The sequence below is a fragment of the Aythya ferina genome, assembly GCF_964211825.1.
Source record: "Aythya ferina genome assembly, chromosome: 6".
In the NCBI taxonomy this organism is placed as follows: domain Eukaryota; kingdom Metazoa; phylum Chordata; class Aves; order Anseriformes; family Anatidae; genus Aythya; species Aythya ferina.
The window spans coordinates 3,813,341-3,839,834 of NC_140303.1; the positions used below are offsets into that span (position 1 = coordinate 3,813,341).

The window sequence follows — 26,494 nt, forward strand, 5'->3', positions numbered from 1 at the left end:
TTTCAATACAATGACTTTGGACCTTAGACAACTGACCTGGTTGTTTCTTTCCAAAATTAATTCTTAGTCAGTAGATTTCAACACTGCTGGAATGTGTCCATTGGTGGTGCCCCAGTGGCTGTACCTGGCACTAGACAGAAGTGAAGATTAAGCAAGTACTGAGAGGCAAAAGGATCAAATGCATGAAATCTTACTACATTAAGATAATGATGTTCTGAGGCAACTGAGATTAAAAGTATTTATGCAATACTGTGTTGTGTTAATCCAATGCTTCAATGAATTGGATCTTGAGGATGGAAGTAAAAAAGACTTCAAAGACTAGAGATTACAAATAACTAATTGATACAGGTTACTTAGGTGAAATGAGTATGCAAAGGGAGATTGGTGTTGTGTTTTAAATTGACTGGGAGTGTATATTTAGCTAACAATGATCTCCTTCCGATTAGGATGACTCATTAGGTAAACACCACTCCTACAACTACCTGATGCTGCGCCGAAAGGGGTACACAGGATGTTTCAGTGGGACAGGAATCCTGCCCCATGGCGACCATTTGTGCTGAGTTCTTGAAAGGTCAGGCATACTTTAAAGTGAGTCAGGAAAATAAGGATTTAGATTTAAAAAAAAAAAAAAAAGAAAAGAAAAGAAAAACTTCAAAGCTGATGAGTCACTTCAGACCACAAATACTGGAAGATACTGCTCCTCAGGTCCAGAGATTGTCATCCTCATTTGGGAGGGAAGAAGATTTGAACATTTTAAACTCAAACACTGTTACCTTATGCACAAAGAAGCCCTAACAGTACTACTTAACACTTTTTAATTCTTCTCTTCATGTTTCCCCTAGAAGATTAATGACACATGAGATTTAAGATCTTCCAGACACCCATTGATTGAGTAGGCTGAGGAGAAGAAAATATTTAAATACTGAACTTCCCTCTTGCTAACTTATTTTTTCCCCCTCATCTTTCTTCCCTTTTACTCCAATACCTTAGCACCAGATGGTATGTAGTGCCTGTTTTGGTAAAGAGTCCAGACCTGCAGTTCAGCATGGCGAAGTGTCCAATGGTGTTTGTTTTTTTTTTTTCCCTCCCCCTTTTCTGATGGCAGACTTCAAGCAGAATCAAAGAACTTGGTGTTTCACAGGACAGAAGGACAGCAGAGTTTAAACCTCTAGATCAAATAAAAATAAGCCAGATCTCTCTTGCATATGAAATACAAGGTAGCAAGAAGCAAAGCCCTTTTTTCCCCCGCTTTGTCGTGTCCTTGCTGCATCCTGTGAAACCATGTCCAAAGCCCTTGTAAATCAATGAGTCTTTCTGCTGATTTAACTGGTTTCTAGAAGAAGCAGCAGGACGTGTGACAGATAGAAACTGCAACAAAAGTTTCAGCTTTTCAGGGATGATAGATAGGTATGTGTTTGCGTTGACCACTACCATATCACTTTGAGATCTGGGGTCAACCTAATGTTTCCACTCGTGGTGAAATCCCTTTTTTTTTTTTTTTTTTTTTTTTTTTTTCCAAGAGATGTGTTTCTAGACAAATGTAACCAGAAAGGAACTGCCTATCTGCCTTAATTTTTCACCTGTTTTCCATACCTAGTAGTAGTTGCATGGATATATCTGCATGAGAGGTACTTGCTAAGACAAACGGTACGGATACCTCAACATATGGGGGGTGATTTTTCCTTTTTGGTAACATGGCAGAAGGCTGCAATAGTTATAAATTCATCTTCAATTCATAGTTTCCGATTGTCTTATATAGTTAATCCTCTCTGTGCATTAACTACCTGGCTGCAAATGTGTAATTAAGAAGTATTTGAAATGGGAGGAGGCCTGTGTCTGGATAAGAGGAGGTGCTGCTAAGGTCTCCTCTTCCCTTACCTGTGCATTGCTTCATTTTGTGTGATTTTTATTTTTTTTCCTGTGTAAATACTGAACAAGTAGATCTGGGAGGAAAAATGATGAGAAAAAGAATTTCTCTTGGGTTTGGAGGGGGAATAAAATAAACTTTGTCTGTGAAAATAATTTGTACTAAAGCAAAAGGGAAAAGATGGAGAAGGCAATGACAGGCAGCTTGGAGCACCTCCTGAGGTGACTGCTGGCCCTCCACAATCATCCCCTCAAGATGTAGCAGTGCAGGAGGGGGAGATGGTGACAGCAATATTTAGCTACCATCTCTGGCGTTTCACTTGCCCACCTGCTGTGGCCACTTGTTTTTGCTCTACGTTTTTGCTTGTGTCTACTCCTGCAATCTTATAACGATGGTTGTACATCTATCTAGCCTGACTCCCACAGTAGAAGAGGAAGAAAGCACAGTAGGATGTGTATGTGCTGCTGCTAGAGGACAGCCACCAGGTAGAGATGAGAGAAGTGCTAGATACCTGACGTCATCATCAGAAAGGGTTAGTGATAAATCTCCTCTGCTATCAGTCCTATCTTTCATCCATGCTCAACAGTAGCCAATAGATGCTGCTAAGGGCTATGTTGAGTGTATTTCCTTTAGCTTTCTTCATGAGATAGGCGCCAAACATGCATCCAGGAGTGATCGCACCCTCCATCTGTGAGCAATCATCCTGCTTCAATACAGCAGCAGGCTTGACTCTTGGAGAACAAAACAGCAGAGCTGCTGCTTCTGCTGCTCAGCTGTGCAGGCAGGGCAGGAGCAGGGAGGAGGGTGGTGGTGCAGACTTTTGGCTGCCTTAGAGTGACCACATCCTGTCAGACTGCGGAAGCATCAGACTAATGGGGAGATCTGCCTGTCTGCGATGTAGAAGTGCATGTGGGAATCTGGTAGATAATTTGCAGATGCATTTGTATTCCTGCAGGAGGAACGGTGGTGCAGGGAGAGGTCCTGCCCTCTCTCCTGCGCTCAGTCTGTTCACCCACTTCCTACTCACGTTCCAGTTCTCCACAGCATTTAAGTACAGTGCAGACAGATTTATTTCAAGGAGGCTGTTTCCCTTTCTTCTGGTGCAGCTTCCAGGCACTGTTTTCCTGATTCTGCATGGGAAGACTAAAGCTGAGTCCATGATGGCAGGGTTATGCTCAGAGCAGCAGCCAGTGGCCTTTACCTGCAGTTCTTCCTTGAGCAGTGTCAAAGTGGGAGACTTCTTCCATAAACTGCACACTGCAAGACGGGGTTGCCCACCGAGGACCATGCAGGAACATAGTGGTGTGAAAGAGAACTGATATCGAGCCTCCCAAGTTGTTAGTGCTCCGACCAAGATTTGTACTATTATACCACATGAAATTGTCATGTGAGATAACAAAGGATGGATTGTTTATGACAATGCTTAAATTCTGGTCAGGTTGGATGTTAAAACCTGAACTTTCCTAGGAACTTCACTGAGCCCAAGTGGTATGGGAAAGCTGCGTGCTTTCCTGACAAAATCCTGAATGAGGAAACAGCTTGCTGTGCACGTGTGGCTGCTAAGAGCAAATGGTGTTCATCCAGTGTCAGATGGAACTGGAGGAATTTACCTTTTACTATTGAAAAAAAAGGAAGGGTGGAGAGGGATCTGGGGGCAAGGAAGGCAGAAGCCTTTTATAGCAGGCCAGTATCCTACACAGCCCTGCTGTGTTGTGGCCAGCAAAGCAAAAAGTCTCAGTTTGGGCAACTGCAAAGTATTTGGGGCAAATTTGCTCCTCCTTGTTTTTGTGCAGAAATTGCCTGAGCATAAAGTTCAAAGCTTCATATTCCCATTTTACTCTCTAAAATAGGGGTGTGTAATGAGTGCTGTGTTTGTCTTTCACAGAAGAGTTTGACTGGATTCACAGAATCCTTTTAGGACTAAGCACAAGCAACTGGGGAAGAAACGCACCAGCTATCCTCAGAAGGTTTCTTTTGGCTTCCCTGTCAGAGGCCCAGTGTGCTTTTTTCCTTTCCAAATACAGTTTTAATCCAAGATCACAATCTGGCAATACCAAACATATTTTCATTAAGGCCTATCTTGACAACACTTACTGCTGTCTCTGTATGGAAAGTCAACTTAATGCTACAGGCTTGAGAGTTGCAGATGTGGCCATTACTTGGATAATTAGCCCTGGATGGTAATGTTTTGTGCACATCTTCTGCCCAGGAAATACAGTTGATCACTCTGCATTGTTTCACATGAAAATATGCTGTAAAATTACTGATAGATACTGGCCAGGGCTAAGAAACAGTTGAGGAAAAAAAATAGTTGAAAAAAAAAAAGAGAGTTGATGCGGCATGGTAAGTCATAAGCCTGTAATATGATGGTATGATATTTAGTGAACAGGAGAGGAGGATGTTGTGCTTTGAGAGAAATCGTGGACGCCTTTGCTGTCATGGTAATAACCATAGCACTGCACCCATAAGGGGTGCAAACATCAAAAAGAAAAGCGGCCTGAGCTCAGACAAACCTAACAGCTAAGGGAGTCTCTTGCTGCTTTTTCTCCTTTAAAGGACTGATTTATATTAGCATAGTCTTGCCGTTAAAATGGAGTTTTTAAAGATAGATGGAGTTGAAATATGTTGTGATTTGTTATTTTTAATCCCCATCTATAATGATGTCTCAGAAGCCTGAAGCTAACATGTTTCCTTCTTCGGTTATATTTTCTTCCATAGAAGACAATTTTTGTTTTTAAGTTGCTTTAAGTTGCCCCATTCTGTAATCAAAGGTAAAACAAACAAACAAACAAAACAATGTAACAGTGATTTATGTTTTTTTTTGTTTGCTTATGTCCCGGGGTAGGGGGGCATTTCTGCACAATCTGATGTGTGGGGAAAATGCAGTAAACCCGAGCTTGGCCTCTGTGTGCCAGACAGAGGAGGGAAAGGGGATCTTGGATCCTTTTCATTTACGTGTCCTCAGAAAAATCTGATCGCCCTGTCACCACCTTTGGAGCGTTTCTAAGTCCTGTTGCTGCGCGTAGACCCGTGCACACAGGTAAATGATGCGGACTTCACCCCGTCCCCTCAGCGGGGCAGGCAAGCACATCCCCCCTTCGGGCGTGCTGCTCGGCTCCGGTGCTGGAGCCCCCCAGCAGCTCAGGGCACCCGCGGTTGTGACAGGAAATTTGGAGGACGCCCATTTATTTATTTATTTATTTATTTCTCCCCTCCTGTTCCACGGGGCTCGCGGGGGCTCCGAGGGGCCCGGGGCCCGGCTCCCCCCTTCCTCGGGCCGCAGGTGCCCGGCGCCGGCAGCCCGTGGGCAGCGGGAACAAAGGCGGCAGGCGGCGGTGGCGGCCGGGCCCGGGCCGCGCTGAGGCGTCCCGGCCGCCCCTCCCCGCTTCCTGGGCCGGGCCGGGCCGGGCGAGGCGGCCCCCGCGCCCCTGCCCCCGCCCCGCCTCGGCTCGGCGCGGCGCGGAGCGGAGCCGCCGCAGCGACAGCGGCGCCGGGCGCGGGAGCTGCATGTGCGCGGCGGCGGCGGCGGAGGAGGAGGAGGAGGATGGCCGTGCTCAAGCTCGCCGACCAGGTGGGCGCGGGGAAAGGGAGCGGGCCCCGGGGCACCGCGGCCTTGCGGGGGTGGGGCGGGAGGCCCCCGGCGCGGCTGGGCTCGGCCGGCCCCGCGGCAGGGAGAGGCGGCAGCTCGGTGCCGGAGCTCAGCCCTGGCGGCGTGCTCCGAGCCGGGCTTGTTGCAGCGCGCCCCGCAGCACGGGGGTCCCGCGGGCGGCCGAGCTCCCGCACCCCCTGCGCCCGCATCGCCAGCCTCTCTCGCAGCCTGCCTCCTAAGAAAAGGCTCCGTGAAACCCCTTCTTAGGGCGCTGGGAAGAGGCTTGGAATGAAAAAAAAAGGATCAGGCTGCTCCTTTCAGGATCTCCCTGTTGATAATCCAAGCTGTGAGCATGAATGTTAAAAGTACGTGTGTTATGGCAGGCTGAAATTGTGCCGTTTCAGTGCTTCTTGCGTTTAACGAAGTCCTTGATTTCACTGCCGTTAGAATTTTTAACCTTTAGCTAAAAATCTTGTGGTGAGGATTTTGCTGCAGCAGCAGAAGTCAGAACAGATTTAAGCCAAGTGGATCACGTCTTGATGAAATCCGTATTGCCACAAAAAGCAACAGCAAGCTGTCAGCCTGGTGTTTGCCCTCCTCTTCTCTTCTGGCCACCCTTGAAGACGAGGGATGAGGCTCCTTCGAGCTGCTGTAGCGCCCCTGCAGCACGCCTGCCCTGGGGATGCTCGGTGTCTTGGTGGTTGCTGGTGGTGGTTCCCGGTCAGGCTGTGCCCTGAGAGGTGATGTGACATGACAGGCTGCCAGATTTTCTTTGCAGGTACCTGTCTGCTGTTGTTTACCAGGGGATAGACTGGTCTGTCCGTGCTCTTCCTACTGGATCTCTTGCAATTTTTTTTCCTCAGTTTCTTCACCAGATCTTCTTTTACTTCTGAGGGACTGGAGGAGTGGGAGGACGTGCTCAAAGCTGGCTGCAGCACTTCCTCTAAAGCTGGGCCCACGGGTTCGTGTGTGTCTGTTCCTGCGTGTTCAGAGCTGTAGGCACAGAGCCCATGGCAGTTCGAGCAGCTGTAACCAAAGTGTCAGTGCCGCACAGCCCACAGCGGTTGCACTGTGTGGGTGAGGCCGAGCTGGACTTCTTATCTACCTCAGGTTTGGAGAGCATTGTCCTCAGTTTGGTGCCCCTCTCACCAAAAGACACGTGGTTGCAGCTGTCCCACGTGCTTAAAGATAGACACAGGTGAACCAGAGGTGAAGCTGGGACGAAGAACGGCATGCTTGGCAAGTTCTGTGCTCCTGTGACAACCCCTGCCCGCGCTCAGACTTGCTGAGGCTACAGGAACAGGCTCCTTCTGTCTTTCTTCCTGCTCTTGAGTATCAAGTCAATTGTGGCAGCGATAACTTGCAGCGATTCAGGAAACGGCTTCCTTTTGCTTAAATGCAAGAGACCACAGCAGTCTGTGCTGTCTCCTGCAATGAGGATTGCGGTGTGTAGGACACTGGACAAGGCATAGCTGCCATGGTTGCGACCTGGACTGCTGCGAATGCAAGCTGGTGTTTTGTGTGCTCAGTGTGCAGCCTGTTCAGGTCTCGTTTGCGATGCTCAGGGGAAGCTGACTCTGAAACCAAGCGTTTCTCTCTGCCTCTGGTTGTGATTTCTGTAGCACATGCTTTCTTCTGGCTCCATGATGTTCTCTCACAGGGAGGAGAAACTTGTGTAGGAGAAGACTGGAGAATCCCACATCGAGTGTTTAAGCATGTTTCTCCAAGAAACTTGTTTACTCCTTGTCTTCATTCTTGCTTTCTCTTACCAATGGCATCTAACAGCACACAGAGCCTCCAAACAGAAGAGAAACTAATCACAGGCTTTGAAGAAAGGCAGACTTTCATTATTGCTTTTTTTCTGGTACTGCTGAGAGGTGTCAAGGTATTGCTATGCTTAAACCTCCAAAGAGATTAGTGTCTCTGTCTGTTGGGCTGCATTCTGTCCTTAGGCAGGAGAGCTCAGTTTCAGACTTTAGTATTTTTCATACGGTGCATGTAGGTTACTTGAATTCGTTTCCAAGTGATTGCAATTGCTAGCTCATCAGTTGTGCCATGAGAAGCCCGTAAGTCTTTTAACCACAGGAAGTGCATTTCTACCATTATTCATTTCTGCATGAACTTCCCCCAGGACTCTCTCTTCAGTAACCCCCCCAGTAGTAATTTCTGAATGTTAAGGTGAAACAACCTAAAACAAGTCATAATTGTTAGCATTTTAATCTTTATATTGATGTGTCTGTGCAGTTGTAACAGTTCTAAATACTCCCATCCTCATATAAAAATACTGTGAAACTTATTCTAAATCATAAAACTTTTATCTGTTATTTTTTTTTATTTTTTTTTTCTCCTCGCCATCTCTATAGTGAATGCTGATTACAGCAAGCATGTGAATTGCTTTAAGGACTAAATATATATATATATATATATATATATGTGCATATATATATATATAATATTCAGGTCTAAGTTATTTCTGTGTTGCTCCCTACTCGGTTTATTGGTTGCACCTTTTTCATTCTGATAAACATCTGTGTTTTATAATATGTGAGGATGCAGCTATATGTGATAAAAGCCTTTGTGCGTAAGCTGGAGTTCATAATGAGCAGAAGATGAGTGTTTCAACAAATGGGTGGCCAGAGACTTTCAGGCGGAAGCTTCACTGACACATCTCGAGCCTGGCTCTGTGGACACGATGATGGGGCGTGAAAAAACCTTCCCGTGCTCCCTCAGGGGCTGGCTGAGGAAAGCTGCTTTCTTTTGCTCTTTGTTCGTGACTGTGTTTTGCATTGCCATTTCCTCCTCCTTGCAAGTCTCCTTTCCCTTTACCAAAACTGTCTGAGGGTAACACTTGTTTTTCTGAATTTTGTGGCTGGTTTTCAAGCAGCTGTTGTTGCCTGGATCTGCCCCTGAGCAGCCGTGGCCGGGGTGTTTCCCACCACAGGTCTCCCTGCTTGCGCTTCTCACACAGCTTGTTCTTAATTGCTCACGTTTGCATCAAGTAGCTTAGTTTCTTGAGAATCATTTCTGCGTTTGCCACGTGCAGACTTCTCAAGAGAAAGCCTATTAGCTGAAGTCCTGCTGAATGTGCTTTTAATCTGAGGTAGTTACGTCCGATTTGGGATGCCAGTGCTCTGCCCGGCTCACCCGTGTTGGGGCAGCGGTGCGTGGAGCAGCCCCTGTCTGTCTGTCCTGGGGGCTGTTGGAGGCTGATGCAAGCTCTGCCCTGCCTGGGTGCTGCTTGTGGCCACCCATGTTCACGTGGGAAATGCGTCGTTCTGTCCTTGGAAAGCACCGGGTATCTTTTCTGTGAACGAAAATCAGAAGTTACATAAAGATCAAGTCGGTGTAGCTACTTTTAAGAGATGCAGCGCTTGGTGCTTTTATGCCTGAATTCGGAGAGACATTCGCTGTAGATTTGAGACAGGCCTTGACCCAGTGCACCTGGGGGGGGCCAAATTTCCTGTCACTTTAGTTTCACCAGCTCAGGCCCCATGTGCAGAAAACAACGATAATTTTTAGGTTACCCTTACAAGCATGTGTGAGGGTAATGAAGCCCAGCTAAATGGTGTGTGCACTGAGGCTGCTATTAGCTGCAAAACCTCATCCTGTCTCCAGGTATTTTGCCTGTTGTCCTTGGCTGCTGAGGGCAATGCGGTGTGACTGGAACTGAAAGGACCATTTCTCTCCCTTTCCCAAACGCTTTCCTGTCTTTGACAGTTCTCACTGACCATCAGGATCCTTTTTATTATGGTCACAGAGAAACAGCATTAAGCAGATGTTTAAAATGATTTTAAACAGATGTCAGAAATCATAAAAATCGCCTGGGCAGAGGCTGGATTTGATCCGAACACACTCAAAAGCAAAATGAGTACAACAGTAACAAATAATCTCCTAACAAAGCTGATTACATTTCCAAATGTGTGTGTTTTAAAATAAAAAAAAACTCTGGAAAATTCCTGCCCTTGCTTAGCGGCGTGGGCAGGGTGGGTGCTGCTGCCTCCCAGGTGGCCGCGGAGCTCTGACAGGTTTTGTGTCTGGCCCTCTTCAGATGGGGGGAAAGAGACTTTGAGTCCCCAAAGAGAGGAAGGTGCAGAGCAGGAAAGGAAGCTGCTTGCTTTTTTTGGTCATGGCTTATGAAGTATCATTTTCAGATGGCTTCGTAGCTTGTTTTGAGGTAAATTTTTATCAGGAGGATCCTGGAGTCGTGCACTGTGCTCACGTCTATTTGTATATTTTTCTGTAGAGGAGAAACCCTCCAGAAGTGTGGTGATGCTGTGAGGATTTTGTGATGCTTACACCAAGATGCCTAGGCTGCTTTGAGGGTGTGTGCATATGTGACCGCCCCAGGAAAATGTTAGTTGTGCCCGAGCTGTGGATGGTGCCCAGCAGAGCCTGTCCTCACCTGCGGTGTGCCTGAGGTGCTGCTGATCGCGATCCTGGCTCGAGGCTGGGCCGAGGATCTTGGTGCCCATGCTGGAGCCAACTGCTGGCACTGGGTAGGGCCTCCAGCCTGGTCTTTGGGGCAAACCAGAGGCAGACAGCAAAGAAAATGGCCATGTAGCTGCATGTGGGGTTTTTGGGAGCCTGTGGACCCCGGGGCCTGCCTGTTGGTTGCTGGAGTGGCCAGAGGCCCGAGATGTGGGGAGGGTTGTTGAGAACAGCACATCTCAGGCTCTTCCTTTGAAAGACCAGCCCTTTGGTCTTTAAAAGGTGCTGTTTAGGCTGTCTGCAGGCTTGGGCAGATATTGTACACAGTAAGTCAGCATATTGTGTTTTTTTAGCCTTTTTATTCCTTTTTAATCACCGATGACTATAACTTTTTTGTTTGTTTGTTTGTTTTCTCTGATACTAATACTGGTTCTAGTGTCATCAGGTGCCTACAGGAGCCAGGTATTATAGGTATAGGCCTGTATTAGGCCAGCATTTAAAAGTAGGTTTTGACAACATTGACCATATAATTGGATTTTTATTCTTTCACTTGAAGCCACTGCTTCACATACTGCTGCTTCTGTACATGTATGTTGCAAAACATATGGGTGAGCTAAACTTACTAGCAGAACATGATTTTTGTCATACCTCCATATTTTAACCTTTTAGTTTAGATGCTTTAAGAGCTAGAAAAATTGCATTTTCAGGTGTTTCAATTTTTTAATTATTTTTTTTTTTTCAAAAGTACATAGCTGACTTAAGTCACTTTTTTTGTTAGCTGCAAAGCCTGGACTAAATAGTTCCCACAGCTGCTGGCTGTGGCTTCAGCCTTGGTTTAATTGCTGCACTAGGAGCATGTAGCAGCATGATCCTGGAGCCCTTCAGCCTGGTGATGGGTGGGAATCAAAGCATTACAAAATTACATTTAAAAGAAGGGAAATTATTTTGCAGTTTTATCTGAGGGTTTGAGGTCATTATTGAAGTTTGCAAGGAGTTGGTCAACAAATTACAGCATTTAGTTGTGGCTAGGTAATTGTGACATTCTGAAAAAGTGCGTGCTTTTTGATGACAGACATTTGCATATGTGTTGCTTTTGGGGGAAGAAAAAGTTGTCCCAGGCTGCAGATGTACAGCCAAAACTGGAGGGTGTTTAATGTGTTTTTGCCTCGCGATGTTAAATCTCCTTGCCTAACGTAAGCTTGTCCGGTTGATGTTTGTACTTCGTGTTATGAGTTGTTTTTATGTACGGACGTGCATTTTTGTGCTTGAATTATTTGTAATAGCTTGCTTTCGAATTTTAAAGGAGTGCTTGGGGAGAATGCCCTTGCAAAGCTCCTGCTTCCTCCCTGCAGCTGCATGCTACTGCATCTTTATGAGGAAGTAAGTAAAACCATAGTGGCTGACTTCTGCACGGTCTTGACAGATATATCTGATTGGATCTGTTTGCTGAGCCAAAGCTTTAGTTTTTTTTTTTTTTTTTTTTTTTTTTTTAATGAAGAAGTTGATTTCTCAAGAAAAAAAAACTTTTACTGTTGAATGATGTACATGTAGGATTGCTCCAAGGCCACATCTTGATATCTTTAATGACGCAACATCTGCAAATGATCACTAGCACTAGCAATGAATAATTTGGTGTTTAAACATTGCCGTTTCTGTTCTGGCATATTTTGTGATCTCAACATATGATGGTTTTTTTTTGTCCCTCCCCCTGTGTTGCAGGCGTTACAATTTTAGAGACTTGTTGCTTGATCTTTTGTCCATGCAAAGACTTAGAGCAAAATAATCCTGTGGTGCCTCCTGAATTGCATACCTGTGTCTGATGTCTGTATAAACAAAGTATTGGCAGCAGGAGAGAGCTTGTAACTTGAAGAAATTAAATAGTTAAAAGGTAGAAATCAAGTATTGCTAACCTCATGAGTTATCTTTTCTTGTTTGGACAAGGTATAAACTAAAGAGCAGTTGCTCTGGTAGACACGTAAGTATTACAGAATCCTCTGGGAAAGGGAACTTCGCTGAATGTCAGTCAGCTTTTGTATATGTTTCTTCATTAATAATGCAGGCAATACCACTCAGATGGAGAACCTGGCCCATTTCATCGTAACATCGTTCTGATGCGACGGGCTCCTTGCCTGCCTGAGGTGAAGGGGCTGCAGGTTGCCTTCTGACAGCTCTTCTTCAGACCAAGTTCTGCCTTTGGCTGCGTTGACTCCCGACTGCCTTTGCAGGAGCGTGGGGGAACTGCTTTGCTCTTACAGCAACACGCTGGTAGCAGCACCCGTGTTGCTGTCCTTCTGTGTATAAAGTTCATTTTCCCTGTACTTATAATAGATGGGCAACGTGTCCTTTTCACCTGTGTTTTCATTCTCCCCTTCCTAATTGCGTGCACTCGTGCCAGTAGCAAAAGGTGGGATTTAGAGGCTGGAAGCCTGTGCTATTGCCCGTAAAGCACTGGTTTGCTCAGTGTGTTCTTTAGTTGCTTAACATGCCATGGGTAAAAAATGAGAGAACAAAGGCCTGAAATACTCCATATTGTCTTTGTGCTTCCAGCTGCTTTAATGTGCTTGCCAATGTGACACGCAGCATTTATCTCCAATTTAAAATCAAGAGAGGGACTTATTTAGTCATTGACTCCAGGAAAGTTTCCAAAAAGCTCCACCAGCCACGGGAGTGCAGTGTGCCGGAGCCCGCGAGCATCCCTCCTGCCTGAGAGGAGTGTGCTTAGGTGAGCGGTCCAGCTGCCTCCCTCTTGGTGGGAATCAAGCCCAGCATGAGGAAATGTCTTTATTTTAATGTAAACAAGCCTTGATCCTTTAGGGATGTGTGTAATCCCCTCCTCTGTCAGGGGTCGTGGCCTTGCTTCTGGTGCTGCTTTCTGTGGATGGAGCCTGTGGCTCGCTGTGCCCTTGGCTGAAGGCAGGTGGGAGGTGGTGCGAAGCTGCCCTGCCAAGAGGGCTTTGGAGTGGTGGTGGGGAACAGGGGGGCTGCAGCCACGACCCCGAGGGAGGCGTGGAGGAGAGGGGTGACGTACCCGGGTGGGACGGAGAGCGCTGCTGGGAGGAGGTGGCCCTCATCCTGATTTGCAGCACGGGAGCTGGGTGCCGAGAGACTCCGCGAGCAAGTCCAGTCTGAGAGCACAGCAGGTGACAGAGCAAGAACCAAATCCTGATTTACTTCTTTCCGTGGCTGAATCACAGCGGTGCCCTTCCGCCCTGCACGCTGTGTGAGTGCTGTTTATACTGCGTGGGCTGCTGCCAGTCTTAGGATGTTGCAAGATGAGAAATGAACGGTGACACGCGGTTTCATAGCACACTGCTAGTGAACATTTTGTTTAGATACTGGTTCTGTAATGTGTGAAACAGGCACTGGTGCTGCTTAAGAGAAAGTGCTCTGTTAGGGAATGGTTTCTGGGTCACCTGGTGGGTTAGGTTAAGGTTTATTCTGGCTGCTTGCAGTGGGTGGCTGCCTTGGGTTGCTAATCCCGTGTCACAGGCTTAGCATTGTAGCTGGCCGTACAAATGGTAAAAATGAGATCAGCCTGTTGTGCGTTAGCGCCACTTCTGTAGACTGAATGTCCTAATAATCCTGGGCTGCGTGACACTTGGCCACAGCATGCACGTAAAGCTGGGTGGGTTTAGAGAAATGGAGGTAGCCTCCCAAACTCAAGCAAGGCAAACTTGCTGTAAGTGGATGGGGTGGCGTTCCTGGGTGCGTTCACACAAGGTCCACTTCATGTCAGGGTGAAACCAGGCAGTTTCCTTACTAAGTCATGCTTATTATTTGTCAATATTTACATACATACAATCTAGCTTCTAAGCAGAAGACGCTTTTAGAAGCGTTTTTGTGAAGACCGGTGAATTTGTGCCTCACCCCTGCTACCCAGAGGAGTAATATTTCTTCTCTGAAATGGAGCAAATTGGGCTGAACAGATTTGTCCTCCTCCTCCACAGAGGACTGTTAGCTGGGGTAGCTGCTTGCAGCGTGCCTTGCTGCTGCCCTCTTCCAACAGGCCTGTGCACAGGCTTTCTGTTAATCGGGGATCCCATTTATGATCTTCTGGTTCTAGTTCCTGGTAATGTTTGTGCATCTTTAATGGGTTCTCATGACTATATTGTGCCCTCTGAGGCAGGCGTGTGGTTTACCGGGGAGCTGCCTGGAAATGGAGAGAAGAATGACAGCAAATCGAGCAGAGGCACATGATCTTCAGCACTTCGGGTTCCCGCAGTGCCAGCTGAGGAGCTCTGCAGACGACTGTCTGAAAACCCTTCTGTGACTCCATGCAGACGTGTGGTCTCCAGCACTTTAGAAAAAGGGTCTTTGAAGACCTGTAGGCTTGCAGACAGCTGTCTGAAGAATCCCTCAGTTGATTCCATAGGGACAAAAATTTAAACCAAGTGGACAAGCAGGCATAATTCGGTGCCTTAACCTTTGCTTCTGTATTTTCTGTCTCCATAGAGCTCTAGCATGGAGCAGGCTTTTGCCAAATGCCTCTTCACAGCTGCCTGCACAAAGGGTGCTCCGAGGCTTTGACCCACAGAAGTGACAAAACCACTTCATGTGTTGCCTGGCCTTGTGAGCTTATTGAGCTGTCCGGTCTGCTAGGCTGAATTGCACTGCTGCTCGCTGGGATATTGAAGCATCAAAAATAAGCACCGTTTAAATACCCGTGCTAACGCTGTGTGGGTGCAGTCCCAGGAATAGCATTGCATTTGAGAAGTGATTCTTTGGTTCCTGACTCTCCCTCTTTTGGTGTAGTTTGTTTGCTTTCAAACAGTAGAGAAAACAGTCCAGATTTTTTTGGTTTCACTGATCAAGCAGTCCTCTCTGCAAAAGGACAAGCAGTTGGCTTAGAGGAAAGCCTGGTTGCTTGAGCCTTCCTGCGTTCGTTCTCACGTACTGTGCTCCCCTTGGAGCTGTGCTGATCCCTGTGGTTCATAGCATGACGAGTGAAAAAAAAACACAACAAAAGCCATGTTTTTGTTGGGTCCACCTTAAACTAATTAAAAAAACCAGTCAGACCTTGTTTGTGTAGCTCATACCCCATCTTTCTGAAACAGATGTGGTTGAAGAAAGGTTTGCATTACCAAGACTTCAGAAATATAACTAGAGGAAATGTTATTTCTGCAGGTAGGTAAACAGAAGGGCTTTCCTCAGCTGGGGCTGTATCCCCAGCCTTGCAGCCCCTTGCAGCTGTGGTGTGGGTGCCCCTCTGCTTTCCCCACCCTACATGCGTGGCAGAGCCAGGGTCAGGACGCTGTTTCTGGTTTCTCCTGCCCTTAGGACTAGGGGAGCGTATCCCAGAGTTGGGATGTTTTTCTTTCACCCTGGGGATTTGCTTTGTTATGCTGCACGCCCTTTCTGTGCACAGAGGCTAACCCTGAAGGTAAGGATCCCACAAGGGACAAAGGGGTTCAAGTGTCTTTTTGATCTTCCCTTCTACCCCCAGGCCAAGTTCGATCAGTTGCTGTGAGCTGATCTCAGCTGAGCTTGGAAATCCACTGAAACAGCTGCCCCAAAATAACTGTTCTGGGTAGATATTTTGGTGTGGGTGCTCCTCATAGCCTCGCATGAAAGCATCTTTTGCCAGTCAGTCTTAATGCATTGTGGAAGTGGAATTACTACTGGCTAATTATTCTAGAACAGCTCTTTTGGTAAACGTCTGAGCGCAGAAAGGCCCTGCTACGAAGAGCAGCGAACTACCCATCCCACGCGGAGAGGAGGCTCTTCCCAAGGTATTAAAGCAGTTTAGTTCATTCATGGGTGTTTAGAAAGGAACATACCAGTGGTAAGTTTTATGGTGCATGACTTAAAATATTTCATATTCATTAGCAAACAAGTACCAATTAATTTTGCATTATGATGCTTAAGGAGTAGACGGCAAGGAATGGTATTTAGCTGCGGCTGTTTGGCAATTATGACCTTGTATATAATAACAGACTCAATAAATTCTTGATGTGAGAGCGCCCCATTAATCAACACAGAGTTAATTAACTGTGTTGCTTACACAGGAAGCACTGCACAGAGCTGTCTGCTCCTCTGGAGTGCTACAGGCTGAAGATGTTTGGTTTGTCTGAGACCCAGCGTGTTCCCACAGGCTTTCCCTCAGAGCTGATGCTGAAGGAGCAGCATCTCCTCTCCTCTCCTCTCCTCTCCTCTCCTCTCCTCTCCTCTCCTCTCCTCTCCTCTCCTCTCCTCTCCTCTCCTCTCCTCTCCTCTCCTCTCCTCTCCTCTCCTCTCCTCTCCTCTCCTCTCCTCTCCTCTCCTCTCCTCTCCTCTCCTCTCCTCTCCTCTCCTCTCCTCTCCTCTCCTCTCCTCTCCTCTCCTCTCCTCTCCTCTCCTCTCCTCTCCTCTCCTCTCCTCTCCTCTCCTCTCCTCTCCTCTCCTCTCCTCTCCTCTCCTCTCCTCTCCTCTCCTCTCCTCTCCTCTCCTCTCCTCTCCTCTCCTCTCCTCTCCTCTCCTCTCCTCTCCTCTCCTCTCCTCTCCTCTCCTCTCCTCTCCTCTCCTCTCCTCTCCTCTCCTCTCCTCTCCTCTCCTCTCCTCTCCTCTCCTCTCCTCTCCTCTCCTCTCCTCTCCTCTCCTCTCCTCTCCTCTCCTCTCCTCTCCTCTCCTCTCCTCTCCTCTCCTCTCCTCTCCTCTCCTCTCCTCTCCTCTCCTCTCCTCTCCTCTCCTCTCCTCTCCTCTCCTCTCCTCTCCTCTCCTCTCCTCTCCTCTCCTCTCCTCTCCTCTCCTCTCCTCTCCTCTCCTCTCCTCTCCTCTCCTCTCCTCTCCTCTCCTCTCCTCTCCTCTCCTCTCCTCTCCTCTCCTCTCCTCTCCTCTCCTCTCCTCTCCTCTCCTCTCCTCTCCTCTCCTCTCCTCTCCTCTCCTCTCCTCTCCTCTCCTCTCCTCTCCTCTCCTCTCCTCTCCTCTCCTCTCCTCTCCTCTCCTCTCCTCTCCTCTCCTCTCCTCTCCTCTCCTCTCCTCTCCTCTCCTCTCCTCTCCTCTCCTCTCCTCTCCTCTCCTCTCCTCTCCTCTCCTCTCCTCTCCTCTCCTCTCCTCTCCTCTCCTCTCCTCTCCTCTCCTCTCCTCTCCTCTCCTCTCCTCTCCTCTCCTCTCCTCTCCTCTCCTCTCCTCTCCTCTCCTCTCCTCTCCTCTCCTCTCCTCTCCTCTCCTCTCCTCTCCTCTCCTCTCCTCTCCTCTCCTCTCCTCTCCTCTCCTCTCCTCTCCTCTCCTCTCCTCTCCTCTCCTCTCCTCTCCTCTCCTCTCCTCTCCTCTCCTCTCCTCTCCTCTCCTCTCCTCTCCTCTCCTCTCCTCTCCTCTCCTCTCCTCTCCTCTCCTCTCCTCTCCTCTCCTCTCCTCTCCTCTCCTCTCCTCTCCTCTCCTCTCCTCTCCTCTCCTCTCCTCTCCTCTCCTCTCCTCTCCTCTCCTCTCCTCTCCTCTCCTCTCCTCTCCTCTCCTCTCCTCTCCTCTCCTCTCCTCTCCTCTCCTCTCCTCTCCTCTCCTCTCCTCTCCTCTCCTCTCCTCTCCTCTCCTCTCCTCTCCTCTCCTCTCCTCTCCTCTCCTCTCCTCTCCTCTCCTCTCCTCTCCTCTCCTCTCCTCTCCTCTCCTCTCCTCTCCTCTCCTCTCCTCTCCTCTCCTCTCCTCTCCTCTCCTCTCCTCTCCTCTCCTCTCCTCTCCTCTCCTCTCCTCTCCTCTCCTCTCCTCTCCTCTCCTCTCCTCTCCTCTCCCTGTCGGTTCCCTCATGGTTTGTTATTGGCTAAAATTGGGGATTACCCGATGCTGCTTTCTGCCTTGCTGTGGCTGAGCATGTACTGCCTATTAATGCCTGCTTTTACAATAAATGTTTTATTAAAAACATTTTAGGGCTTAGGAGACTTCAGAGATTTTGTCTGCTTTCTGAGGTTTTATGTGAGGATTGCTTGCTTTGAGTGGCAAAGCAAACGTTTTACCTGCCTCCACCATCTACCGAGACAAATGTTTTCCCCGTGCTCACCCTCATTTATCAAGTGTAATGGGACGTCCTTGACACTCTGATGGTGAGCTAATTGTGGGCTCTGGGAGCGGGGAAGGGGAGGAGAGGGGAGATCTCGCAGGACCTCAGGATGATTCAGCCAAGCTCCACTCCCCAAACGCCAGCTCCCCTGCCTCAACCACACGGCTTCTGTGCTTGGTACAGAGCGAGGCAATACTTCGTAAATGATGGGGAAAGAAACTTTTTTTTGTTATTTCTTCCAAATTTGGGAACCAGCACTCAGCTGGCACCTCCTGCCATTAACCCCAGCGTGTCCCTGGCGGCTGCAGGCTGATAGTCCCGCTTCCCACTGCCTCTCCTGCCCGCCTTGAAAACGATGGCAAATGATATCATGGGTCTGCTACATGATGTGGAAGGTGTGCAAAAGGATGCATGCAGTCAGAAAAATTGAAAAAATAGCCATAGAAGTGTGAAATTTTAGAAAAGATTATTTTTTGTCTGTGAACGATGGGGAAAATGCAGGACTGGAGACAGACAAACTTTATGCCTTTTTGTAAGGGGGAAGTGAGGAGCCAGAGAGTTAGTCAATTTGATGCCAACATTGTGAAGTATACAAAGCAAATTGTTGAACAGCAGGTTTATAAGCATCTAAAGGATGCTAAGGTAATTAAAATAAAAATAAAAACAAAAACAACAGAACTGCAAAAAAAGCATGGAAGCAAATGTTCATCATAATGAAGGACCCGTATCTTTATTTTTATTTTTTTTTTCTTGCAAAGGTTCAGAGCGACAGGAAGACTGGCATTATTTCAGATTTTGAAACTACAATATCATTTGCTATAGCTGACTGGAGTTTTAAAGCCCTAAGTACGGGGGGCTGCATCCTGGTCCCCCAAATTTCAGCGATGTTTGACATTCCCTGCATTCGGTGGCATCTAGCCTTTCTGAAAGTGGAGGAGGAGTCAAGAGCGTCATGTTGGGAAGTTATAACATTTCTTGTTCATGGTTGTTTCTGGGACAGTGGAAGTAAGGATTTCTGAGAAGTGAAGTCTCTGCTGCTGATTTTCTGCTCTGTGCAGGGAGATGGGACCTTGGGTGCTCTTGTTTGAAACTTAACGTTGCGTTCACAACAGCGGTAACAACCCTGTGAAGGGCCTGGACTTCTGCTAACCTCAAGGGGAAAAATGAGGAACAGTAAGTGCCTGGCTTGTTCCTCATACAAGTGTGGTGAGAGGCTGGCACCTGGGTGATTTTCCTGCCCTTTTTAATACAGGAAGCTGATGCAAGGATCCTCTTTCTCTTCACCAGTTGCTTTCTGTGACCGTTTTCTTTGCAGACCCTCAGAGCGTGTTCTGCTCTCTACCAGCAACACAGCTTTCTGCTCAAGCTCTGACATAGCTGTGGCAAAGTTAGTGATATATGAAGATGCTTTTGGCATGAGTAGAAATTACAGGATTTGGTTGCCAAAGCAAGCAATTCCAGTTTCGGCATGCAATGGGGCAAAAATCCTTTGTTTGGTTTAATGAAAGCTGTAAAACTGAGGAGAAAATAAATATGCTCTAGCAGGATCCTGGTAGATATGTAAATAATATAATAGTGTCTGAATCTACCCAGCGTCACAAGGTAGCAGTGGCTTTAAGATACTGACTCCTCTATTCAGAAGCATTTTTAATCCTTACATGGTACCCTACAGTTCCTTTCTTGCATGCCAGTACAGATATTTCCAGCATGTTACAAAGACAGATGAATGAATGGAAGGGGGAGAGATAACCTGATGTTTTCTGATTATTAACATTATTTTTAACAGCTAGAAAAGCTGTCTGTCGAGAACATTTTGGCTGTATTGATGAAACAGAGGGATGAGTGAGTGCAAATTTTAATGTTAGGAGGGTGACACAATTCCTGCTTGAAGAAGGATTTCTTTGCTTCTAGATGCATGGGTTAACATCTTTTTAATATTTTTTAAATACTTGGAAATTTGAATAGTTTATTCTTCTGGCTGCAACAGGACACACCAGAGTTTCTGCTACTTGTATAGATTTTAAAAGTTTGTTATATTTGGCATCTCTTTACTTTTATAATAAATTCCAGCAGAAAGGAATAGTGATTGAAGAGAGGTGAGAGCAGATAAACTCGATACAGCAGAGGTGTGAGCACATTTAACTGTTTCTCACGATTACAGAACGCACACTTTAATTGCTTGAAGGTAACTTTAATCCCATCTTAAAAGCAAGTGGACAAAGTAGATGATGATTTTGCAAGGGTAACAGCAGGGAATGTAGTTTCTGCATACCTTTAGGACCTGAGGCAGGCTGTTTTGTGGTAGGCAAAGCCTTTGTCATAAGGCAGGTGGTCTCCGTGGCTGGTGCTGGTTCTTCCTTTGAAGTCCATGCTCTGAAGCCACGTTGTAAACCTTACTTTGTCTGGCAGCATTATGGGTGTGTTGCTGAAAACACCTGGGCTGGCTGATCTTTGGTTTATTCCAGTTGTTTCTGAACACAGACGCTGCAGTTGCTTGTCCCAACCCAGGGCAACCTCTCAGGGCCCAAAGCGGAGAGCAGAAGTGATGCGCTGCTGTGCTGCCCAGCGTGCACCACACAGAGCTATGGTGTGTCTGCTTCCAAAGCTTGCATCTTTCACAAAAACGTCGCGCCCTCTTTCCTACCTCAGCCTGGCTCCAAGCAGTTATTAAATTCTGTCTCTCGATCCCGCGTGGCATCACGCTCCCTGGATTCTCCCAGAATAGCTGAGACCCCTTGGCTGCCTCTGGTTTTCCCTTCCTGAACTCTGCCACGCCTCCTCTGAAGCCACCCAAAGTCTGTCTCTGAAATTGCCTGATAATTAGTTTCATCTGTTCGTTCTTTTGGAAATTTTGTTCTGCTTTCTTCTTGTCTTTTGAAATTATTGTGTGCTGCTCGTTCTGCCAGCTGTGATACTGCTTGCATTGCTCTGTCAGCACGTCTGCTGCCTTGCAGGGTTTGTGCAAAGAGAGGAGCCCAGTGCAGGTGGGCTGTGGATGAGCTGCTGCGACCATGGGGAACGGCTCGACAGAAAAAGAATTTCTTTTGGTGTGTGGCTCCATGTAGCTTCCGCACACCCTAAAAAAGTAGATTAAAAGGAAAAAACAGCTTCAAAACAGCAATAAAACCACATCCTGACCTTAAAGGTAAGATGCATTGTTGAATGTTCAGGAATGTGTTCAATACACAGGTGCAGAGTGCACATGGAAATGAAAAAACAACCCCTGAACGCTGTAATGAAAAAAAAAAAAGGGACAATAATATTGAAAAAAATGAATTTAAGACAAATGTGCTTGTATAGTATTTACATCACTAAGAAATTATTTTTGAATTCATTCTTTGTTCTACACATTTCTTGTGGGACTGTGTGTGGACTGTACATCAAAATACTTTTGGAAAGCTGAAGTAGTGATAGGCAAGTGGTTTTTCTTATGTCACGGTGGGACTTTCTGTGAACAGTGCGTTAAATACGGGGGCTTCCTAAAAGAGGCTGCCCAAAACCATCCAGGTTTGTGCTGCCGGCCAAACCGCTGGCTGCCAAAGGGGCGCCCAGAACGGAATGATGCCCTGGCACCACCAGGGAAGTAAAGTAAAGTAAAGTTTCTTGTACCAATATAAGGAAAGTCTGCTCTAACCTATGCTTACAAAGTCTTCCTTTTTGCATTTTTTATATAAATGACTACGGTCTCTAGCCACTTCTTTTTTAAGGCTCGGTGGAGCACGGATGTGGTGATACATCACAGTGTCACACCCAGTGACCTGCTGATTTCTCTCCTCCATACTTAGACTGCCCTAGCAAGATGCCTTACAGACATGTAATTTCACCTTTTTGAGTCCCATCTGATTTATTTCTGGCACGTGTCTTCCCTCTGCTTTAAATCACTGCATGTTGTATGCAGTACTGTTAAGATTTGATTGGTTTTCCCCTGAAAACTTTGCGGAAAGACAGGCAGCGTTTTAGCTGGTGCAGTATCTCTTGCAACCTTTGGGCACTTGTATGGAAAGCATCAGCCTGGTCGTGAACCCAACAGCCAGCAAAGAAAATGTGCCGAAGCGTGCCTCTCGGAGCAGCGTGGTCCCTTGCCAGCAGCCTGTCCTCTCAGGCCGTGCCCCACAGGTGCTTCTCCAAATCTTGAAAACCAACCCAAACCAGCACTGGCACATGAACCCATCACATGAATTGGCACATGAAATCTCTCTTCTGCAGTCGTTAACTAGTTTCTTTGAACATTGCTTAGTTCTTGCAAATAGCCTTTCACAGAATACCCAGTGCGAAACCTTTCTAGCATTTTTCCCCCCAAATGCGGCTTTCTGGGTTTACCTCAGCAGTCAATAGCAATAATAAATATTATTGCCACTCAGGAGCTACCTTGTTGCTGGAGGGAATGGAATGGAAAATGGAGGGGGTGTATCAGATGGCTTAGAAATTCCCTATGACATGTCTTGCATTAAGGTGATGAATTTGGGTGCATTTATTATCCCCCTGGGGATGCAATGCATTGGATGATGGAGCACTCGGGAGGACACGGGGAAGGGGTGTTATTTTGGTAAATGTTGTGTGAAACACAAGTTTAATGGTGGTGGTGTTATTTCTCTTCTAATTGTTTTCTGGGATGGCAGCATTGTTAATTTGAGTAATTATTTTTGTAGTTCCTTGGTTTGGTATTACTTGCTTCCTGTCCTAACAGCTTTTATGGTGTTTTCAACTGTTAAGGGGTTGCCTTTTTGCACCTAGCCATGTGTGTAACCATCTGGAGCTGTTACTTTTTAACCCCTGTGAATAATTTAATTCTGGTATCGGTATATTTGCCAGTGGTCACAAATAAATGCCAGTCATTCCTGAGGTTAAAGAAGACAGGAGCAGAACTGACACATACTGCCCTTCCTCGTCTGTGCACCTGGTTAGGTGCTGGGTGTTGTTCCTTTTTGTGTATGATGATAAGCTGTAGTTTAGTTTGTTGTTAATGAGACCAAGTTGAGATACCTCTTTTCCTCCCTATCAGGTTTGTAACTTCACGAACCTGCTCTGATTATTTGAGGATGAATTTATTTGTGTCTTAACATTGTAAGAAAGGGAAGAACGTGATGCCGAATAGTTATTTGTTAACTGTATTAGTTTATACACTAAACAGTTTTTACTGAATTTTTAGCTAGCGAAAATGTAATTTCTGGATGTCTCATTGCTTGTGATATTAACTGCAAATTTAAATGAATCTCTGTTGTCTTCTATTACATGTGAAATGCATATCAATTTGCTGCAGTTAACAGCAGCAAAATTTCATGATAGCTGTATTCTGCATTGTGACAGACAATTTTATGTGCATATTATTTTTTCTGCCATCATTTCTAGTGTCCAAGAACCATTGGTCCACGAAATCAGATCTGCGTGGCTGTTCCTGGTGTACTAGCCTTACCTCATTTGCTGTGACAAACTTTGGTAATACAGTATGCTGGAGGTGTGTGGCCCCTTTTGCAGGTCACATCGGCAGGTCTCCGCTTCCCTTTTTGTGACAGCAGCAGGCGTGAAGCTGCTGTATGGGAGCATGGCTGGGAGCTGAGGTTTGGCTTGGAAACTGCCACCCATGAGAAGCTGGTGGTGAAAATGAATCCCAGGGTCAGCAGATACAAGGGAACACCGTGTGGGCACGTCTTCCCAGCCCTCTGGCAGTAATGGACTTGGGGGACATTTTGGAACATCCCAAAGCTTTTGGTGTTTGGATCAGTGGTGTTTTAGGCCCATCTCTGTAACTCATCACTTGCTTGGGGTTACAACTCTACTGAAAACTCTCAAAGCCTTTGGAGAAGTGCAACTATTTTGTTTTCTTCCCTTAAGCTAGCGGACACACCTCCTGTGCTTGCTTACTAAGTATATAGTCACATTTTAAAATAAAAGCAGATTGCTTTTTAAAAGAAAACAAACTATCAGGGCTTAAACATGCAATTAACTGTGTTTTAATCTCATGATATTCAGGTGATGTCAATGTGAGTGCACGTGTGGGGAGCATTTGCTGTGTGATGCTGATACCTTGTATTGGAGAAAGAGAAGCTCAGGATTCAGCAGGAGCAGTGAAAATTCGTGTTGATTTACCTCTGCATTACATAAATGATGAGCTGTATATTCAGAGAGTGTCAGCAAGGTCGTTTCGGAAGATACTGGAGACAGAAGGTCCTCAGTGGGTTTGTGTATTTACTGACCAAGAATAATTTCACCTTTAGTAGTACTACGTGCAAAATTAAAATATAGCATGTCAATATGAGTAACTGAGTTAATGCTTTAAGAACTAAAGAGTCTTGTGAGCAGCATGTGTACCTCCCTGAAATCCTGCTACGCTGGGGGTAACATTTTTCCAAACAGGTCCAGTCTGGGAGGTACAAAAGTGTAACACTGTTGCTGGGAATGGAAAGCTTTTGAAGTTGTTTTCAACGTGCATGGTTTAATATGACAATAAACCATATGTCAAAATGCAGCTGGAGTGACACCAGAACAAGTACAACAGAAAATAGAACAGAAACAGAGGCTGGAAATCTACAGAGAACAACACGGTGAGCAAGTTCTCACATATCAAGTATGTACAGAAGCTTAAGCTTGCCTTCTTTTGAAGGTTATATTGAATTTCTGAGTTGGAAGACAATAATACAGCATCTTAAATCAACTCTTATCTGATCTGTCTCACTATATCTTGTTGTTTCTGTGCATGTTGGTATAACCTCTTTGTTTCTTCCCTAAACGGTTGCAATGGGAAGATTTTTTTTAGCATTCTTTACATCCTGGCGAAGGTGAGCATCTGACTTGGTGGAATGTGTTGGTCAGGAGTCCTTCCATTCTTCCTTCCCTCTTTTTTTTGGATAAATTTTACTAGCTTTCTTTATAAAGGTGAGCAAACCACACGCACAGCAACCAGGACGTCCCATCCCAAAGGTGAGGCAGCGTAGCCGCATTTGTTAAAATGCTGATTGCTGCTGCAGCGAGCTCACACTGAGATGCATTTTCCCTATCTCATGTTTTAAAGTATGTTAGTCAGATGGAGATTAGTGCTGTCACTTCTTTCGCTGTGCATTATTAATAATGAAAGGACTGAATAATATGGTGCGGGCTAATGCGTGGCAGTAGAGGCAGTGGCCTGAATTTGACGTGCAGTTGGTAAGTGAGCTATATTCTGCTTTTTTCCATTATCGTTCTAGTTGAATTGAAAACCATTTTTACTGTTTCCTCTGTTTTCCTCTTCCATCTGTCAGATTGGATTCTCAAATCAAGCTGCATGAGTTCAGGCTTTTTGTCTGGAAAATACCAATTCAGGAAAATTAATTAATGTCCTGAATTCAAGTGCTAAGCTCTTTTGCTGTGTCCTTATCTCTTTGCTCTTCTTAAGCGTTATCAGATCTCATCTTCTGTCTAAGGAAATCCTGATGGTGTGACTCAGATTGCCAGGTAGCGTCTGTCCTTTGTCTTCTGGATGGAGAATGGAAGTCAGCCACTGAAGTCTATGACAAGAGTTTCAAATGTGTTCAGACCATGTGTTTTCCCTCATGAAGCTTCTCAGCTCTCTCTTTTTCCTTGTTCAGAGGATGCTTATGATACGGGGTTTGACAAATGGGTGATAACTTCCCTCCAGGCAGAGGCAGCTCAGCAATAGGTGGCCTGAAGACTGAATCAGTGTTTTCCATGTGCAACCTGAGTTCAGTTTGGTTATTGAAGGTTTGCAAAGTGACGGGGTCTGTAAGCTCAGGTAAAATAAATCGGATGCTGTAAACATCCTACTTCCCCTCTTCCATGCCTTAAAGATGATCTCATTCCCTTATGCAGCAAAATGTAGGATTGTTATAAACAGGAAACGTTATCAAAACAAATTAGCTGCACCCACCCTTCAAGCCTCAATTATATCCAAAGAACTTGCTTGAACAGAGTAGACTACACTTGTGCACAAGCGCAGAGCTCTGATTATATCACTATATTAAGAAAAGGAGTTGTAATAACATGGGAGAAAATCACAATTTTCACAAGAAAAACTGGAAGGGATCCAGATCTAAACTTGGCAGGGTTAGTTATATGTAATTGAAGGTCTGGGAGGTCAATCTGTTCCATGCTACAGTTTAACTTAATTTATGTAATTAAAGCTGCTTCCGTCTCCTTCCCCCCAAATAAATTTGGCAAATGCTGCTTTTTCTTCAGTGTGGGGAACAATGAAAGTTACTGACTGTGACTAGGAATTGCCTGGTGAACTCTGCATAAGCGAGGGAGATACTATCCATGGAAGTCTCTTATCTGGCTTCATTAGGGCTCATTAAATAACAGTAATGCTGCCTGATTATTATTTATAGTGAAGCATGCTTGTGGGTGCATTTCCAGGAGAAACAGAGATAAAGTAAATGAGGGGGAAAAAAGAATCCCATCCAGTGGCTCTTTAAAAGATAAAATTCAGCTAAGTTGTAGGTACAAGTGTAGTTTAATTTTTCCTGGCAGCTTGGCTTGTTTTCCATCAGCCATTACAAGTGGGGAAGAAACAGATTTTTTTTCTCTGCTGTCTATGAAGCCCAGTGCCTTCACGTTGCGCTCTGACAGTGCTGCTGCAAGCCTCGAGTGTTGTGCAGGTGTCACTGGTGGAGTTGGGGAAGGGCTGCGCCTGTGCACCAGAGAGAAGACAGCC

General features: G+C 46.1%; 1 protein-coding gene and 1 long non-coding RNA gene across 11 annotated transcripts in view; one reads left to right on the top strand and one right to left on the bottom strand.

Annotated features, from left to right (window-relative positions):
- Window positions 1-26,494, top strand: part of ANKRD44 (ankyrin repeat domain 44) — a 144,715-nt gene that overhangs the window by 9,493 nt on the left and 108,728 nt on the right. Inside the window, exon 1 of one of the 10 annotated variants that reach the window (XM_084523519.1) lies at window positions 5,311-5,438. The exons of the other annotated variants lie outside the window; for them this stretch is intronic. Within the exon in view, the coding sequence (XP_084379645.1) occupies window positions 5,412-5,438 (27 nt within the window). The 5' untranslated portion in view covers window positions 5,311-5,411. Of the gene's footprint in view, window positions 1-5,310; window positions 5,439-26,494 lie in introns of those variants that run through there. 10 annotated transcript variants of the gene reach the window in all.
- LOC311439228 lies at window positions 18,556-20,913 on the bottom strand. Its single transcript, XR_014694603.1, has 2 exons — window positions 20,123-20,913; window positions 18,556-19,366 (listed from the first exon to the last, which is right to left on the bottom strand). It is a non-coding gene; the product is annotated as an uncharacterized lncRNA (long non-coding RNA).